The 19,256-nt window shown below is 38.7% G+C and overlaps 1 protein-coding gene across 1 annotated transcript; it reads left to right on the forward strand.

Annotated features, from left to right (window-relative positions):
• The first annotated feature begins 1,828 nt into the window (after positions 1-1,828).
• Positions 1,829-2,788, forward strand: LOC116907168 (olfactory receptor 7G2-like). The gene has a single exon (XM_032910123.1). It carries the CDS (start codon positions 1,850-1,852, stop codon positions 2,786-2,788), a length of 939 nt encoding a protein of 312 aa, XP_032766014.1. The 5' UTR covers positions 1,829-1,849.
• The last annotated feature ends 16,468 nt before the right edge of the window (positions 2,789-19,256 follow it).

The raw sequence follows: 19,256 nt of genomic DNA on the forward strand, positions 1-19,256 counted from the left end.
ACACTAGCTTCAAATTCATCTAGCTACTGTCCTTTCTTCTGTGAGTTCCTGATTCTATCCTGTGCATGCAAGGGCTGAGCATTTTCATACTGAGTGCACATGCTGAGAATTAATTTCCTTGAAAAATTCAAGTAGTGTAGATTGTTGTATTTAATGATTTGACCTGAAGACTTCTCTTTTACCACAGCTTTATTGCAGGAAACCAGTGGGGAAAGGATATGTGAAAAACACTGAGAGAGAATGTCAAGTGAGCACCCTGCCATTTTATTGTTAGACTGTCATTGTCACTGTGGCAAGTATTCTGCTTTCATTCATTCTGCTAGATATCTCTTACCTGTCTTCAGAGCATTCAGAGATAATTTCTTCTAAAATGAAATATGATCTTCATATATTATGACTACTTTAAATTTTTTAAATTAATTTTAGTACCTTTGTTAATGAAGGAAAGTGTATTAGTTAGTATGTTAACTTTCAGGAACTTTTTTTTTTTTACTATAAAGTAAAATACCAAATATTGGATAGATTATTCACAGTCTTCTTTTAGCAGTCCTGGATTGTTAAATATGTTTGACATTGGGGTCAACCAAGTCTATTTCTTCTTTTGTATATATCTATGCACCCTTCCTCTTTATGATACTATTGTAGTTTTATATATTGTAAAACCATATTTTATATTGTGTAAGAACATGAATTGTTTCCAGATCTTAAACCAGTTCTCTTTACAATTGGATTTACCCTTGGTACTAGTATTCTGAAATATTGAGGATAATTTATGTAATGAATGAAATATGAAACAAAAAACGTGAAACATGACTCTGCCTCACACAATCACAGCCTTCTGATTCTCTGTGATGCCTTACATTTGTCTTTGTTAGGACATGTGAAGAATTTGAGCAGAGGATGAAAAGCACAGAAAGATTTAAATGCCATTTTCTAACTCCCACTTTTGATTTTAGCTTCAAAAATATTAAATAAGATCACAGAAAGGTAATATGCCAGAAAATTGGCTTAGTACATTAAAAAATGGCATGTAGGTGGAATAACAAGAAAAAGTACATAAAGGATAAAAATATAGTTCAGGCATGTATAATTCTAATATAGCTATTAGGAATAGAAATTAAATAATGGAAATACTACCTATGAAGTCTTGGTAGAGATATCCTTCCATAATCCATCATGAAAATGCCAAAGAGACTTTATCACAAAATATAGAAGTAAAAATAACATCTGAGGCTTTCCCCTGTTCTTAACAAATGTACCATACAATGCACATGAAATGTCCCATAGCATGGGCTCAGAAGTATGAAAACTTCCTTTATAGCTGATGTCAGTGTTTAAAGAGATTGTAAAACCTTTCAGTGTTAAAGGAAGTGGGTCAATGGTATTGCCATTAAAATAGTATAGCTAAGACTGACTTTTACCTAATTCCAACTAGTGATCACCTGGATTCTTATGGAGAGATATAAACCTTGGTCACATAGATAGTCTAGGTTAAACTCAGTGGGTCAGAAAAACAAAGATAAAAACAGGACCATGGTATAGATTTCAGTGGAAAAGAGGATGGGTAGTAGGGTACCAGGGAGATATGGTGGAGTTTTTTGTTATAATGCATTATACAGGTGTATCAAATTGTCAATCAGCAAATTTAAGTACACAAAGAAAATGTTTGATGTAATATTAAGGCATCTGTTAAAATTTTGGATATTAATTCTCATCAAATGATGTTCAGTAAGAAAACAATGACTGACTTTTTTTACCATGGTACAATATGATATTGATTTTTCTTATTTAGATTTGATTACTTATATATTCATTTTGTTACATTCTCTCCTGAAGACTGACATGAAACATGGAGCCACAAAACCAAACATTTGTGTTACAATTCCTTCTTCTAGGATTTACAGATGATGCAGAATTTCAGTCTCTCATCTTCAGCCTCTTCCTTTTCATATACTTAGTCACAATCCTCGGAAACCTGTTCATAATTCTAGGTATAGCCTTTGAATCCCACCTCCATACTCCAATGTACTTCTTCCTCTCCAATTTGTCCTTTAATGACATCAGTTTAAGCACAGCTACAGTCATCAAGATGCTGGTTAACATTCAAGCAAATGACCAGAGCATCACTTACACAGGCTGCCTCACACAGCTCTTCTTTGTACTTGCTTTTGCATATTTTGAAAATTTTCTCCTTACAGTGATGGCCTATGATCGCTATGCAGCTATTTGTCACCCATTGAGGTATAATATCATAATGAATCCTAAGGTATGTGTTCTACTCTCATTAATTTCTCTGTTCATTAGTATTATGGATTCCCTGATGCATACTCTCATGGTACAGAGGCTATCCTTCTGCAGAAATCTGGAAATCCCTCACTTCTTCTGTGAACTTGATCAGGTCATCAAGCTTTCCTGTTCTGACACCCTCATTGATAACATTGTGCTTTTTGTAGCAACTTGTGTATTTGGTGGTGTTCCTCTTTGTGGAATCATTTATTCTTATTATCATATTGTGTCTGCAGTCTTGAAGATAGCATCATTGGAGGGAAAGTACAAAGCCTTCTCTACTTGTGGAACTCACTTGTCAGTGGTTTCCCTATTTTATGGGGCTGGTTCTATGGTATATATCAGCTCTGCAATAAGTGCCTCACCAGGAAAATCTGCAGTGGCTTCAGTGATGTACTCTGTGGTTCCTCAAATGATGAACCCTTTTATCTACAGTTTAAGGAACAAGGACATGAAAGTTGCCATAAGAAATATTTTAAGCAAGACCATTTCACTTGAATAATATGTGCTTTGCTTAAAGTTTACAATCCTAGAATTAGACAAAAATGATTAGATTTCTAGTGAAGTATAATATCTGAAACTTCTGTTGCTATAACATTCTAAAACTATACTTCAGTAATCTGAACATGAGTTTTAATTGGTACAGAATCATGGACATTCCATGTGTCCACGTCTTTGAAATTTAACACAAGACTTTACTTCTTTATCAACATTTTCATTCTTCAGGATTTGCAGAGGATAATGAAAAAAACACCAGAAATTCAAAACTCACACATGTGATTCTTGTAATTTTCTCAGAAAATGTAAAAAATCTAGGAATATTAATGAAGAAATTATTTTCAAAATAGTTTACTAATGTGCAAAAGATTATGTGAACTGGCAGAGTGTTAAACGTGCAAGGGTACTAACCTCTAAGTCTAAGGAAATTTCAATCCTTGAAACCATCATGGTAAAAGGAAAGGACTGACTTCTGCAAGATGAAATCCATGATCTATATGCACATTATGATTATGTACCAATCACATGCATACATGCATGCATTCATACATCCACAGAAAAAGAAATAAAACTGTGTAATAAAAGCATTATAATAGTTATTGATCTTAGCCATTCTGGCTCATATAAAATGAAATCTCATAATAGTTTTGATTTTCTTTTTCCTGAAGAATAAAGATATATAGCATATTTTTCCATTTCTCAGCCAACTGTATTTCATCTCTTGAGAATGCTGTGCACTCCATTTGTTAATTACTTTTATTTCTTACAGTCCAATCATTAACCCCTTTCAAGTGTGTCCTCTCACAGTTCATCATCCCATTCCACACTCCTTTCTCTAACAGGATGTGCCCTCCCTACCCCCCACAAGACTTCCCCTCTCCATGGTGCTTCAAGCCTCTGGAGGATTAGTCTCATCTATTCTCACTGAGGCCAGACCAGGCAGTCCTCTGCTGCATATGCTTCAGTGGCCTCTGACAAGCTGGAGTATGCTACTGGGTTGATAGCTAAGGGTCTGAGATTTCAAGGGACCAGATTAGATGAGACTGCTGATCTTCCTATGGTGTCACCCACCTCCTCAGCTTATCCTAGCATTTCCCTAATTTAACCTCATTGCAGGTCCCAACTTCAGTCCATTGGTTGGGTGTAAATATCTGCATTGCTCTCTGTCAGCTGTTTTTTTGGGCCTCTCAGAGAACAGCTAGTCTGGGCTCCTATCTGTAAGAACACCATAGCATCAGTATTAGTGTCAGGCCTTGGAGCCTCCCCTTGAGATGGATCCCAAATTGGACCAGGCACTGGATCTCCTTTTCCCCAGTTTCTTTTCCAGTTTTGTCACTGTAGTTCTTTTAGACAGGACAGTTCTGGGCCTGAGTTTTTAACTGTGGGATGGCAACCCTATACCTCGGCTTCATTTCCTATCTTTCTACTGGAGGTGGACTCTGCAAGTTCCCTCTCCCCACTGTGGGGAACTTCCTATAAGGTCCTAAGAGTGGGCATTTCATCTTTGAGTCCTAAGAGTGTCTCACCTCCCATGTCTCTGGTATATTCTAGAGCATACTCCCATCTCCCACCTTCTAAGGATGCATATTTCCAATCATTTTGCTGGCCATGAGAGCTTTGCTCCTGTTTCTGGCCACCCAATACACGATCATGTTTCCCTCTTCCCTTACCCTTGTCTCCTTTCCCACACAGGACCCTCTGTCTCTCCCTCACACCTTGTGATGCCTTCCATCTTCCTCCCAAGTGGAATTGAGGCAACCTCTTTTGAGCCCTTCTACTTGTTAACTTTCTTGAGTTCTGTGAATTGTATCCTAGGCATTCTGTTTTTGGCTAATATCTACTTATTAATGAGTACACAATATGCATGTAATTTTGGGTCTGAGTTACCTGACTAACAATGGTATTTTCTAGTTCCATTCATTTCCTGTGAAACTCACGTCTTTGTTCTTAATAGCTGAATAGTGTTCCTTTTCGTAAATATACCACATTTTCTTTATCTGTTCTTCAGTTGTGGGACATCTGGATTGTATCCAGCTTCTGGCTCTCACAGATAAGACTTCTATGAACATAGTGGAGCACGGGGCCCTATGGCATGGTGGAGAATATTTTAGGTATATGCCCAAGAGTGGTGTAGCTGTGTCTTCAGGTAGATCTATTTCCTATTTTCTGAGAAACCTCCAGATTGTTTTCCAGAGTGGTTGTACCAGTTTGCAATCCCAGAATCAATGGATGAGTCTTCCTCTTTCTCTACATCCTCAACAACATGTGCTGTCACTTCAGTTTTTTATCTTAGTCATTCTGATTGTTGTAAGGTCAAATCGCAAGGTAGTTTTGATTTGTATATCCCTGATAACTAAGGATGTTGAACATTTCACAAATGTGTAAAATTATGACTGGGTGTTCTCTTCTATACTATTATTCAATCAGCTTATCTATTTTCATTAATCCTGTGCTATTTTATTACAATTTCTCCATAATAAAATTTGAAATTGTGGATAGCTATAGCAGTTCTATTATTCAATATTCTTTTAACTTTACTGTGTTTTGTGTGTGTTGGTTTCAATATAAATCTGTTTTTCAATTTGTGTAATTAATTCTTATCAAATTTTGATGTGGATTTCACTGAATCTGTATATTGCTTTGGTAGGATGGTGATTCCACAATGTTAATCTTTCTAATCCATCATCTTGTGAGATAGTTCAAGTTTTGGTGAACTCTTTATCTCCTTCTTTCAGTATCTTAATTTTGTATAAACATCTTTCCCTTGCTGTGTTACAGTTATCTAAAGATATTATGAGAGACTTTTGATAAAGTTCCTGGTTCCCTCATTTCCTAGTCTGTTTGCTGTTTTGTTTAAAAACATGCTGAATTTTGTGTTTTAATTTTTATAATTTTTATTGGTTATTTTATTTATTTACCTTTAAAGTCTTATCCCCCTTCCCAATTTTCCCTTTACAAACCACCTATCCCTCCCCACACTGCTTATATTAGGGTGCTCCTCCACCCACCCACTTCTGCTTCAGCTTCCTAGCATTCCCCTACACTGGTCCATGGAGCCCTGGACAACCAAGGAAATACCTTCCCATTGATGCCAGTTAAGGCAATCCTCTTCTACACATGCAGCTGGAGCCATGGGATCTTCCATGCATACTCTTTGGGATGTGGTTTAGTACCTGGGAGCTTTACTGGGGTATGATTAGTTGATATTTGTGTTCTTTCTATGAGTTTGCAATCCAATTCAGTTCCTTCAGTAATTCCCCTAATTCCTCCATTGGGGTCCCCACACTCAGTCTGATGGTTGGCTGCATGCATCCACATCTGTATTAGTCAGGCTCTAGCACAGTCTGCAGGGTACAGCAATACCAGGCTCTCAGTTCCATTAGTTGACACTGCCATTCCGTTTGACAAGAGCAATTTTTGGATTAATATTTTTGAGATGTGTGGGTAGCACAATCCCTTAACCAGGAACCATGTCTATCTATTGGATATGGTCTCTACAGGTTCTATGTCCCCTATGTTGGATATTCTGCTAATGTCACCCCTGTTGTGTCCTGGCAAACTCTTAGTTCCCTGGCATCTGAGACTTTCTAGTGATTACCCCATTTCTCCAACTGTTATACAACTTTGTTTAAATTCCTGACCCACTGGTTTTCTCCCCCCCTTCTTTTTTTTTTTTTTTTTTTTTAGTGTTTTTTTTCTTTTTTATTAACTTGAATATTTCTTATATACATTTCGAGTGTTATTCCGTTTCCCGGTTTCCAGGCAAACATCCCCCTCCCCCCTCCCCTTCCTTATGGGTGTTCCCCTCCCCACCCTCCCCCCATTGCCGCCCCCCCCCAACATTCTAGTTCACTGTTGGTTCAGTCTTATCAGGACCCAGTCCTTCCCCTTCCACTGGTGCTCTTACTAGGATATTCATTGCTACCTATGAGGTCAGAGTCCAGGGTCAGTCCATTTATAGTCTTTTAGGTAGTGGCTTAGTCCCTGGAAGCTCTGGTTGCTTGGCATTGTTGTACATATGGGGTCTTGAGCCCCTTTAAGCTCTTCCAGTTCTTTCTCTGATTCCTTCAACGGGGGTCCTATTCTCAGTTCAGTAGTTTGCTGCTGGCATTCGCCTCTGTATTTGCTGTATTCTGGCTGTGTCTCTCAGGAGCGATCTACACTTCTGCTCTTCTTTGCTTCATCCATCTTGTATAATTGGGTGGCTGTATATATATGGGCCACATGTGAGGCAGGCTCTGAATGGGTGTCCCTTCAGTCTCTGTTTTAATCTTTGCCTCTCTCTTCCCTGCCAAGGATATTCTTGTTCCCCTTTTAAAGAAGGAGTGAAGCATTCACATTTTGATCATCCATCTTGAGTTTCATTTGTTCTAGGCATCTAGGGTAATTCAAGCATTTGGGCTAATAGCCACTTATCAATGAGTGCATACCATGTATGTCTTTCTGTGATTGGGTTAGCTCACTCAGGATGATATTTTCCAGTTCCAACCATTTGCCTACGAATTTCATAAAGTCGTTGTTTTTGATAGCTGAGTAATATTCCATTGTGTAGATGTACCACATTTTCTGTATCCATTCCTCTGTTGAAGGGCATCTGGGTTCTTTCCAGCTTCTGGCTATTATAAATAAGGCTGCAATGAACATAGTGGAGCACGTGTCTTTTTTATATGTTGCGGCATCTTTTGGGTATATGCCCAAGAGAGGTATAGCTGGATCCTCAGGCAGTTCAATGTCCAATTTTCTGAGGAACCTCCAGACTGATTTCCAGAATGGTTGTACCAGTCTGCAACCCCACCAACAATGGAGGAGTGTTCCTCTTTCTCTGCATCCTCACCAGCATTTGCTGTCACCTGAGTTTTTGATCTTAGCCATTCTCACTGGTGTGAGGTGAAATCTCAGGGTTGTTTTGATTTGCATTTCCCTGATGACTAAAGATGTTGAACATTTCTTTAGGTGTTTCTCAGTCATTCGGCATTCCTCAGCTGTGAATTCTTTGTTTAGCTCTGAACCCCATTTTTTAATGGGATGATTTGTCTCCCTGCAGTCTAACTTCTTGAGTTCTTTGTATATTTTGGATATAAGGCCTCTATCTGTTGTAGGATTGGTAAAGATCTTTTCCCAATCTGTTGGTTGCCGTTTTGTCCTAACCACAGTGTCCTTTGCCTTACAGAAGCTTTGCAGTTTTATGAGATCCCATTTGTCGATTCTTGATCTTAGAGCATAAGCCATTGGTGTTTTGTTCAGGAGATTTTTTCCAGCGCCCATGTGTTCCAGATGCTTCCCTAGTTTTTCTTCTATTAGTTTGAGTGTGTCTGGTTTGATGTGGAGGTCCTTGATCCACTTGGACTTAAGCTTTGTACAGGGTGATAAGCATGGATCGATCTGCATTCTTCTACATGTTGACCTCCAGTTGAACCAGCACCATTTGCTGAAAATGCCATTGGATCTTTTTTCCATTGGATGGTTTTGGCTCCTTTCTGTCCAAAATCAAGTGACCATTCAGGGATAGTGGATTCATTTCTGAGGATCTTTTAATTCTGTTCCATTATATAATAGGTCTATCTGTCTGTCTCTGTACCAATACCATGCAGTTTTTATCACTATTGCTCTGTAATACTGCTTGAGTTCTGGGATAGTGAGTCCCCCTGAAGTCCTTTTATTGTTGAGGATAGTTTTAGCTATCCTGGGTTTTTTATTATTCCAGATGAATTTGCAAATTGTTCTGTCTAACTCTTTGAAGAATTGGATTGGTATTTTGATGGGGATTGCATTGAATCTGTAGATCGCTTTTGGTAAAATGGCCATTTTACTATATTAATCCTGCCAATCCATGAGCATGGAGATCTTTCCATCTTCTGAGGTCTTCTTCAATTTCTTTATTCAGTGTCTTGAACTTCTTATTGTACAGATCTTTTTTACTTGCTTGGTTAAAGTCACACGAGGTACTTTATATTATTTGGGTCTATTATGAAGGGTGTCGTTTCCCTAATTTCTTTCTCGGCTTGTTTCTCTTTTGTAGAGGAAGGCTACTGATTTATTTGAGTTAATTTTATACCCAGCCACTTTGCTGAAGTTGTTTATCAGCTTTAGTAGTTCTCTGGTGGAACTTTTGGGATCACTTAAATATATTATCATATCATCTGCAAATAGTGATATTTTGACTTCTTCTTTTCCGATCTGTATCCCCTTGACCTCCTTTTGTTGTCTGATTGCTCTGGCTAGAACTTCAAGAACTATATTGAATAAGTAGGGAGAGAGTGGGCAGCCTTGTCTAGTCCCTGATTTTAGTGGGATTGCTTCAAGTTTCTCTCCATTTAGTTTAATGTTAGCCACTGGTTTGCTGTATATGGCTTTTACTATGTTTAGGTATGGGCCTTGAATTCCTATTCTTTCCAGGACTTTTATCATGAAGGGGTGTTGAATTTTGTCAAATGCTTTCTCAGCATCTAATGAAATGATCATGTGGTTTTGTTCTTTCAGTTTGTTTATATAATGGATCACGTTGATGGTTTTCCGCATATTAAACCATCCCTGCATGCCTGGGATGAAGCCTACTTGATCAGGGTGGATGATTGTTTTGATGTGCTCTTGGATTCGGTTTGCCAGAATTTTGTTGAGTATTTTTGCGTCAATGTTCATAAGGGAAATTGGTCTGAAGTTCTCTTTCTTTGTTGGGTCTTTGTGTGGTTTAGGTATAAGAGTAATTGTGGCTTCATAGAAGGAATTCGGTAGTGCTCCATCTGTTTCAATTTTGTGGAATAGTTTGGATAATATTGGTATGAGGTCTTTTATGAAGGTCTGATAGAATTCTGCACTAAACCCATCTGGACCTGGGCTTTTTTTGGTTGGGATACCTTTAATGACTGCTTCTTTTCCTTAGGAGTTATGGGGTTGTTTAACTGGTTTATCTGTTCCTGATTGAACTTCGGTACCTCGTATCTGTCTAGGAAATTGTCCATTTCCTGTAGATTTTCAAGTTTTGTTGAATATAGGCTTTTACAGTAAGATCTGATGATTTTTTGAATTTCCTCTGAATCTGTAGTTATGTCTCCCTTTTCATTTCTGATTTTGTTAATTTGGACACACTCTCTGTGTCCTCTCATTAGTCTGGCTAAGGGTTTATCTATCTTGTTGATTTTCTCAAAGAACCAACTTTTGGTTCTGTTGATTCTTTCTATGGTCCTTTTTGTTTCTACTTGGTTGATTTCGGCTCTGAGTTTGATTATTTCCTGCCTTCTACTCCTCCTGGGTGTATTTGCTTCTTTTTGTTCTAGAGATTTTAGGTGTGCTGTCAAGCTGCTGACATATGCTCTTTCCTGTTTCTTTCTGCAGGCACTCAGTGCTATGAGTTTTCCTCTTAGCACAGCTTTCATTGTGTCCCATAAGTTTGGGTATGTTGTACCTTCATTTTAATTAAATTCTAAAAAGTTTTTAATTTCTTTCTTTATTTCTTCCTTGACCAGGTTATCATTGAGTAGAGCATTGTTCAATTTCCACGTATATGTGAGCATTCTTCCCTTATTGTTATTGAAGACCAGCTTTAGGCCGTGGTGGTCCGATAGCACGCATGGGATTATTTCTATCTTTCTGTACCTGTTGAGGCCCGTTTTTTGACCAATTATATGGTCAATTTTGGAGAAAGTACCATGAGGAGCTGAGAAGAAGGTATATCCTTTTGCTTTAGGGTAGAACGTTCTATAAATATCCGTTAAGTCCATTTGGCTCATGACTTCTCTTAGTCTGTCTACGTCTCTGTTTAATTTCTGTTTCCATGATCTGTCCATTGATGAGAGTGGGGTGTTGAAATCTCCTACTATTATTGTGTGCGGTGCAATGTGTGCTTTGAGCTTTAGTAAGGTTTCTTTTACGTATGTAGGTGCCCTTGTAATTGGGGCATAGATATTTAGGATTGAGAGTTCATCTTGGTGGATTTTTCTTTGATGAATATGAAGTGTCCTTCCTTATCTTTTTTGATGACTTTTAGTTGAAAACTGATTTTATTTGATATTAGAATGGCTACTCCAGCTTGCTTCTTCCAACCATTTGCTTGGAAAGTTGTTTCCCAGCCTTTCACTCTGAGGTAGTGTCTGTCTTTGTCTCTGAGGTGTGTTTCCTGTAGGCAGCAGAATGCAGGGTCCTCGTTGCATATCCAGTTTGTTAATCTATGTCTTTTTATTGGGGAGTTGAGGCCATTGATGTTGAGAGATATTAAGGAATAGTGATTATTGCTTCCTGTTATATTCATATTTGGATGTGAGGTTATGTTTGTGTGCTTTTCTTCTCTTTGTTTTGTTGCCAAGACGATTAGTTTCTTGCCTCTTCTAGGGTATAGCTTGCCTCCTTATGTTGGGCTTTACCATTTATTATCCTTTGTAGTGCTGGATTTGTAGAAAGATATTGTGTAAATTTGGTTTTGTCATGGAATATCTTGGTTTCTCCATCTGTGTTAATTGAGAGTTTTGCAGGATACAGTAGCCTGGGCTGGCATTTGTGTTCTCTTAGGGTCTGTATGACATCAGTCCAGGATCTTCTGGCCTTCATAGTTTCTGGCGAAAAGTCTGGTGTGATTCTGATAGGTCTGCCTTTATATGTTACTCGACCTTTTTCCCTTACTGCTTTTAATATTCTTTCTTTATTTTGTACATTTGGTGTTTTGACTATTATGTGACGGGAGGTGTTTCTTTTCTGTTCCAATCTATTTGGAGTTCTGTAGGCTTCTTGTATGCCTATAGGTATCTCTTTTTTTAGGTTAGGGAAGTTTTCTTCTATGATTTTGTTGAAGATATTTACTGGTCCTTTGAGCTGGGAGTCTTCACTCTCTTCTATACCTATTATCCTTAGGTTTGATCTTCTCATTGAGTCCTGTATTTCCTGTATGTTTTGGACCAGTAGCTTTTTCCACTTTACATTATCTTTGACAGTTGAGTCAATGATTTCTATGGAATCTTCTGCTCCTGAGATTCTCTCTTCCATCTCTTGTATTCTGTTGGTGAAGCTTGTATCTATAGCTCCTTGTCTCTTCTTTTGGTTTTCTATATCCAGGGTTGTTTCCATGTGTTCTTTCTTGATTGCTTCTATTTCCATTTTTAATTCCTTCAACTGTTTGATTGTGTTTTCCTGGATTTCTTTCAGGGATTTTTGTGTCTCCTCTCTATGGGCTTCTACTTGTTTATTTATGTTTTCCTGGAATTCTTTTGGCATTTTTGCGATTCCTCTCTGTAGGCTTCTACTTGTTTATTAATGTTTTCCTGTGTTTCTCTAAGGGAGTTCTTCACGTCTTTCTTGAAGTCCTCCAGCATCATGATCAAATATGATTTTGAAACTAGATCTTGCTTTTCTGGTGTGTTTGGATATTGCATGTTCCTTTTGATGAGAGAATTGGGCTCCGATGGTGCCATGTAGTCTTGGTTTCTGTTGCTTGGGTTCCTGCGCTTGCCTCTCGCCATCAGATTATCTCTAGTGTTACTTTGTTCTGCTATTTCTGACAGTGGCTAGACTGTCCTATAAGCCTGTGTGTTAGGAGAGCTGTAGACCTGTTTTACTGTTTTCTTTCAGCCAGTTATGGGGACAGAGTGTTCTGCTTTCATGTGTGTAGTTTTTCCCCTCTAGAGGTCTTCAGCTGTTCCTGTGGGCCTGTGTCTTGAGTTCACCAGGCAGGTCACTTGCATCAGAAAAGTTGGTCTTACCTGTGGTCCCGAGGCTCAAGTTCGCTCGCGGGGTGCTGCCCACGGGCTCTCCGTGGTGGCAGCAACCAGGAAGATCTGTGCCGCCCCTTCCTGGGAGCCTCCATGCACCAGGGTTCCAGATGGCCTCCGGTGTTTTCCTCTGGCATCCGAGATGTGTGTGCAGAGAGCAGTCTCTTCTGGTTTCCCAGGCGTGTCTGCCTCTCTGAAGGTTTAGCTCTCCCTCCCACAGGATTTGGGTGCAGAGAACTGTTTATCCGGTCTGTTTCCTTCAGGTTCCAGCGGTGTCTCAGGCAGGGGTCCTGCCACTCCTGGGCCCTCTCCCACAGGAGCCCAGAGGCCTTATACAGTTTCCTCTTGGGCCAGGGATGTGGGCAGGGGTGGGCAGTGATGGTGGTCTCTTCTGCTCTGCAGCCTCAGGAGTGCCCACCTGACCAGGCGGTGAGGTCTCTCTCCCACGGGTTCTGGGAGCAGAGAGCTGCTGCAGGCCGGGATCCGAGGGTGTGGGACTTCCAGTAAACACAGGACGTGCCCGGTCCTAGAGGAATTCTGCCTCCGTGTGTCCCGAGATCACCAGGCCGCTTTCTTGCATCAGAAAAGTTGGTCTTACCTGTGGACCCGAGGCTCAAGTTCGCTCGTGGGGTGCTGCCCACAGGCCCTCCTTCTCCCCCCCTTCTTTGCAAGTTATCCTGCCCTGCTTTTTCCTCCCCCTTTTCCTTCCCTTCCTCCCTCCCTCTCTTGGTGTCCCATAATTATTTTCATGCCAGTTCTGAGTAGTACTCAAGTATCCACACTTTGGTCTTCCTTCTTCTTGAGTTTACATTGGTTTGTGAGTTTTATTGTGTGTATTCTGAACTTTGGGGTGGGGGGCTAATATCTGCTTATCAGTAAGGACATACCATGTGTGTTATTATGGGTTACTTCACTCAGGATGATATTTTCAAATTCAATTAATTGGCCTAAGAATTTCATGAAGTTATTGTTTTTAGTTGGTGAGTAGGATTTCATAGTGTAAATGTACCATATTTTCTGTATCCATTATTCCATTGAGGGACATCTGCATTATTTCCAAACTCTATGAGCTGCTACAAACATAGTGAAGCATATGTCAGTGCTATATGTTTGAGAATCTTTTAGGTATATGCCCAGGAATGGTAGAACTGGGTCCTTAGGTAAAACTATTTCCAATATTCTGAGGTACCAAAAAATTAATATGCAGAATGACTGTACCAGCTTGCAATCCCACCAAAAATAGAGGAGTGTTTCTCTTTCTCCACATCTTCACCAGAATCTGCTGTCACCTGAGTTATTGATATTAGTCATTCTGACTGGTGTAAGGTGAATCTCAGGGTCATTTTGATTTGCAGTTTTCTGATAACCAAAATGTTGGACATTACTTTAAGTACTTCTCTGTCTTTCAAGATTCATGTCATTCAATATTGCTCATTCAGAATTCTTTATCTAGCTGTGTACCCTGTTTTTAAATTGCATTAATTTGGTTCTCTGCAGTCTAACTTCTTGAGTTCTTTGTATATTCTCTATTAGCCCTCTATGTGATATAGGGTTGGTAAAGATCATTTCCCATTTTGTGGGTTGCCATTTCATCCGATTGACAGTATGCTTTGACTTACAGAAGCTGTGAAATTTTGTGAGGTCCCATTTGTCAATTCTTGATCTTAGAACATAAGCCATTAGTGTTCTTTTCAGGAAATTTTCCTCTGTGGTAATGTATATTAAGTTATTTCTCACTTTCTGTTCTATTAGATTCAGTGTAACTGATGTTATGTGAAGATCCTTGGTCCACTTGGACTTGAACTTTGTACCAGGAGATAAGAATATTTCAGGGGTTGGGGATTTAGCTCAGTGATAGAACGCTTGCCTAGTAAGCGCAAGGCCCTGGGTTCGGTCCCCAACTCTAAAAAAAAAAAAAAAAAAGAAAGAAAATTTCAACTTTAATTCTTCTATGTGTAGATGGCCAGTTGAACCAGCATGATTTGTTGAAAATGCTGTGTTTTTTCCACTGGAATGTTTTGGATTCTTTGTCAAAGATCAAGTAACCATATGCGTGTGAGCTTAACTCTGGGTTTTCAATTCTATTCATTGATCTACCTGCCTATCTCTGTACAAACACCATGCATTTTTATCGCTCTTGCTCTGTAGTATAGCGTGAGGTCAAGGATGGTCATTCCCCCATAGGTTCTTTTATTGTTGAGAATGGTTTTTGCTATAATGGGTTTTTTATTATTCCAGATGCATTTGAGAATTGCTCTTTCTATCTCTGTGAAAAATAGATTTGATATCTTGATAGAGATTGCATTGAATCTGTAGATTGCTTTTGATAAGATGGAAACTTTATTATATTAATCGTACTGATCCAAGAGCTTAGAAGATCTTTTCAACTTCTGAGGTCCCCTTCGAGTTCTCTTTTCAGAGACTTGAAGTTCTTGTTATATAGATATTTCACTAGCTTGGCAATAGTCACAGCAAGATATTTTATAATATTTTGTGATTGTTGTTAAGGGTGTAGTTTCCTTAATTTCTTTCTCAGCCTGTTTATTCTTTGAATAGAAGAAAGTTACTGATTTGATTGAGTTAATGTTATATCCATCCACTTTACTGAAGTTGTTTATCAGGTGTAGGAGATCTCTGGTGGATTTTTGTGGTCACTTATGTATACTATCATATCATCTGCAAATAGCAATACTTTGAATTTCTTCTTCCTAATTTGTATCTCATTGATCTCTTTTTGTTCCCTAATTACTCTGACTAGAACTTAAAGTACTATATTGAATAGGTAGGGAGAAAGTGGGGAGCCTTGTCTTGTCCCTGATTTAGTGACCGAGCCTGCACCACCAGTGTGTGAGTATCGGGCGTAGGTTTCCAGTTTTGCCCCGTGGTCGCTGCTTGTCCCCAATACATTCCGCTTCCTTGCTGGCCGGCTTTTGGAACAATCCCATCAGTTTGTCCTCTCTTTCCCGATCTGGGTGGAACCTCCAGATGTCGGCGCCTATGCCACCAGTGTGTGAATATTGGGCGTAGGTCTGCGGGATGGAAAGAAAACACGTACATGGGTCACCCATTTTCAGCGAGTGCCACCAAGGCTTTACTGAGATCTCCTTACATACTCGAGGCAAAAGCCATGGAAAAACAACAAGGCAGGTGAAAATACCCAAACAGGAAAACAGGAAAAGTCTGTGTGGTGAAACTTCCAGCCCAATCAGGGGCATAAACAACAAGCAGGAAGGCTTGGTGGGGAGGAAGGGTGCCATGAAAAACCCCAGCCCCAAATTAGGGGCTAAGAGCAGCTCCCATGGGTGTAAACAATTTCTTGCTATAGCAGGCTAAAAGGCTCAGTGAGGGGGAAGGGAAACACCAAGGTAGGGCCCAACAGTTTAGCAGGATTAATTGAAGTTTCTGTCCTTTTAATTTGAGGCTGGCTATTGGTTTGTTGTATATTGCTCTTATCATGTTTAGATATGGGCCTTGAATTTCTGATCTTTCATGACTTTTATCATGAAATGTTGTTGCATTTTATCAAAGTTTTTTCAGTATCTAATGAGATGATCATGTTTTTTCCCTTTGAGTTTGTTTATATAGTGGATTACATTGGTGAATTTCCATATATTGAACCATTTCTGCATTAGTGGGATGAGGTCTATTTGATAGCTGTGAATGATCATTTTGATGTGTTATTGGAATTGGTTTATGAAAATTTTATTTATTATTTTTGCATCAATATTCATAAGTGAAATTGGTCTGAAGTTCTCTTTCTTTGTTGGGTCTTTGTGTGACTTGTGCATCAGCATAACTGTAGCTTCATAGAACAAATTAGTATTCCTTCTGGTTTTATTTTTTGGAATACTTTGAAGAGTACTGGTATTAGGTCTTCTTTGAAAGTCTGATAGAATTCTGCACTAAAACCATCTGATCCTGGAAAATTTTTGACTGGGAGAGATTTAATGACTGCTTCTTTATCTTTAGGCATTGTGGGACTGTTTAGTTGCTCTATCTGAACCTGATTTAACTTTGGTACATGATATCTGTCTAGAAAATCATCCATTAAAAATATGGTATGCTTCACAAATTTGCATGTAATCCTTGTGTACAGCCCACAGTAATCTGTGTGTCATTCCAATTTTGTTATATGTTCTGACAAATTGAGCATATGTTTTAATTTTCTTTATACTACTAATTTGTTCAAAGTGTCATCTATAGGTGTTACTTGTTTTTTTTATATAAAATCATACTGCTTGAAAATAAAGATATTTTGACTTCTTCCTTTCTTGTTTGTATCCCCTTGTTCTCCTTCACTTATCTTATTGTTCTAGTTAACAATTGAAAAATAATATTGAGTAGATATTGAAAGAGTGAAAATCCTTTTCTTGTTTCTGATTTTAATGAAAATGTTTTGAATTTCTCCTTATTTATCTTTATGTTGCATCTGCATTTATTGCAATTTCTCTTTATTATATTGAAGTCTATCTATCTCTAGTCTTTCTAAGACTTTATCATGAAGGGGTACTGGATTTTGGACAAAAGATTCTTTGTATCTAATAAAAAAAATTGGATGGTTTGCATTTCAGTCTATGTATGTAATAGATTGTTTATTTATTTACCCATGTTGAAACACTGCTTGGTCACTGGATGAAGGCAACTTGGTCATTATGAAGTATCTTTTCTTTATTCTTGAATTTGGTTTGTAACTATTAAATTAATTTTTATATTCATTTATTTGTCTTTATTAATCTTTATATTTTTTTCACATGTTGAAAACAGTTTCTCTTTTCTTCTCCGCTCCCTATATCTAGACACTTCCTCTTTCTATCCCCATCCACTCTCTTCTTTTTTTTTTTTTTATTAACTTGAGTATTTCTTATTCACATTTCGAGTGTTATTCCCTTTCCCGGTTTCCGGGCAAACATCCCCCTAATCCCTCCCCCTCTGCTTCTTTATGGGTGTTCCCCTCCCCATCCTCCCCCCATTGCTGCCCTCCCCCCAACAATCACATTCACTGGGGGTTCAGTCTTAGCAGGATCAAGGGCTTCCCCTTCCACTGGTGATCTTACTAGGATATTCATTGCTACCTATGAGGTCAGAGTCCAGGGTCAGTCCATGTATAGTCTTTAGGTAGTGGCTTAGTCCCTGGAAGCTCTGATTGCTTGGCATTGTTGTTCATAAGGGGTCTCAATCCCCTTCAAGCTCTTCCAGTTCTTTCTCTGATTCCTTCAACGGGGATCCTATTCTCAGTTCAGTGGTTTCCTGCCATCCACTCTCTTCTATTTCTCCTCAGAAAAGGGCAAGCCTACCATAGATATCAACCATTCATTACATATCAAATTATACCAAGTAGCTCCACTCCTCTTAAGGCATATTAAGAATTTTTCATCTATATTCATGAGAAATATTTGTCTATTTTTTTTAATTTTTTAATGAGCAAATGTTTTAATCTAACATTGAGAGGAAAACATTTTGGAAAGAATATCCCCACTCCCCCCAAAAAAAAGGTCAGTGTCAATAAGACAAATGACAGTTTATGCCCATAACGATGTGGAACACAGGTCAAAATCATCAGTTGTTGGACAAAATGAAAACTTGTACAGCTATTATAAATGTCACCAATGGATTTCTTCAGAAAAATGGGAGTCAGTGTACGTCAAGTTCCAGCTAGACCTGCAGAAGCCTCTCTTGCTCTAGAGGAGGCCATGTAAGTCCTAGGAACCCCAGGTAAGACACCCTTCTACCTATTAACATTCCTTCAAGCCTGCCCTGATGTCAACAGCAGTATTCAGCTCTATATTTCAGCCTACAACATTGGCAAAAGGTGTCTGTTCTAGCAACAGTCATGCTGATACTAGGAACAACAGGCCCAACACTCCAGCTGAAGTCTCCTGCTCTACTGGATACCAAGGTTACATTTCAAAACCCATAGGATATAATCAAGGGGAACACTCCTTTATTGTCGTTAGGAGTACAAACTTATACAATCATTTTGGAAATCAATTTGGCAGTTACCCAGAAAACTGAGAATAGTTCTACAACAAGACTCACCTCTTCCTGGGCATATACCCAAAATATGCACTGCTATACTACAGGACACTTCACCAAATATATTCATAGCAGCTTTTTTTTGTAATAATCAGAAACTGGAAACAACCTAAATGTTGCTGAGATAAATAATGGATAGAGAAAATTTGGTACATCTACACAATAGAATCCTATTCAGTTATTAAAAACCAACACATCATAAATTTTGCAGGAAGTGAGTGGAATTTGAGAATATCCTCCTTAATAAGGAAACATAGAGTCAGAAAGACATGTATGGGGTATATTCACTTATAATTGGACATTAGCCATGAAGTACAGGATAACCCACACATCTTACAACCCACAAAAGAAAAGAAAATAGATAATAAAGGGGTACTAAGACTGGATGCATTAATCTTACTCAATAGAAAAAGAAATTGTTATCAGAAGTGGATGGAGACAGGGAATTATGTATGAAAGGAGACGAAGGCAATGGAGAGGGGAAATCATCAGAGGAAGAAGAGCATCTCTGGTGCCTAATGAGTACTGGAAAGGAGAGGATATGGGGAATGTTTGGTGGTGATCCTAGAGGAGGATATAGAGACTGAAATGACCACTTCCTGTAGCTAGACATAATTTCCAGAGGAGGAAGGAGAGACTATATATCTACCCATGAAATCTTCAATCCAAAATTTATCTTTCCCACAAAATGTGCATGGATAAAGATGAAACAGATATCAAGAGAACAGTCCCAGTTTGAGACCC

This window comes from Rattus rattus, chromosome 8, assembly GCF_011064425.1.
Source record: "Rattus rattus isolate New Zealand chromosome 8, Rrattus_CSIRO_v1, whole genome shotgun sequence".
Taxonomy (NCBI): Eukaryota; Metazoa; Chordata; class Mammalia; order Rodentia; family Muridae; genus Rattus; species Rattus rattus.

Coding starts and splice junctions, on each gene's coding strand:
- LOC116907168 (XM_032910123.1), top strand. CDS start 1,850: ATGGAGCCACAAAACCAAACATTTGTGTTACAATTCCTTCTTCTAGGA.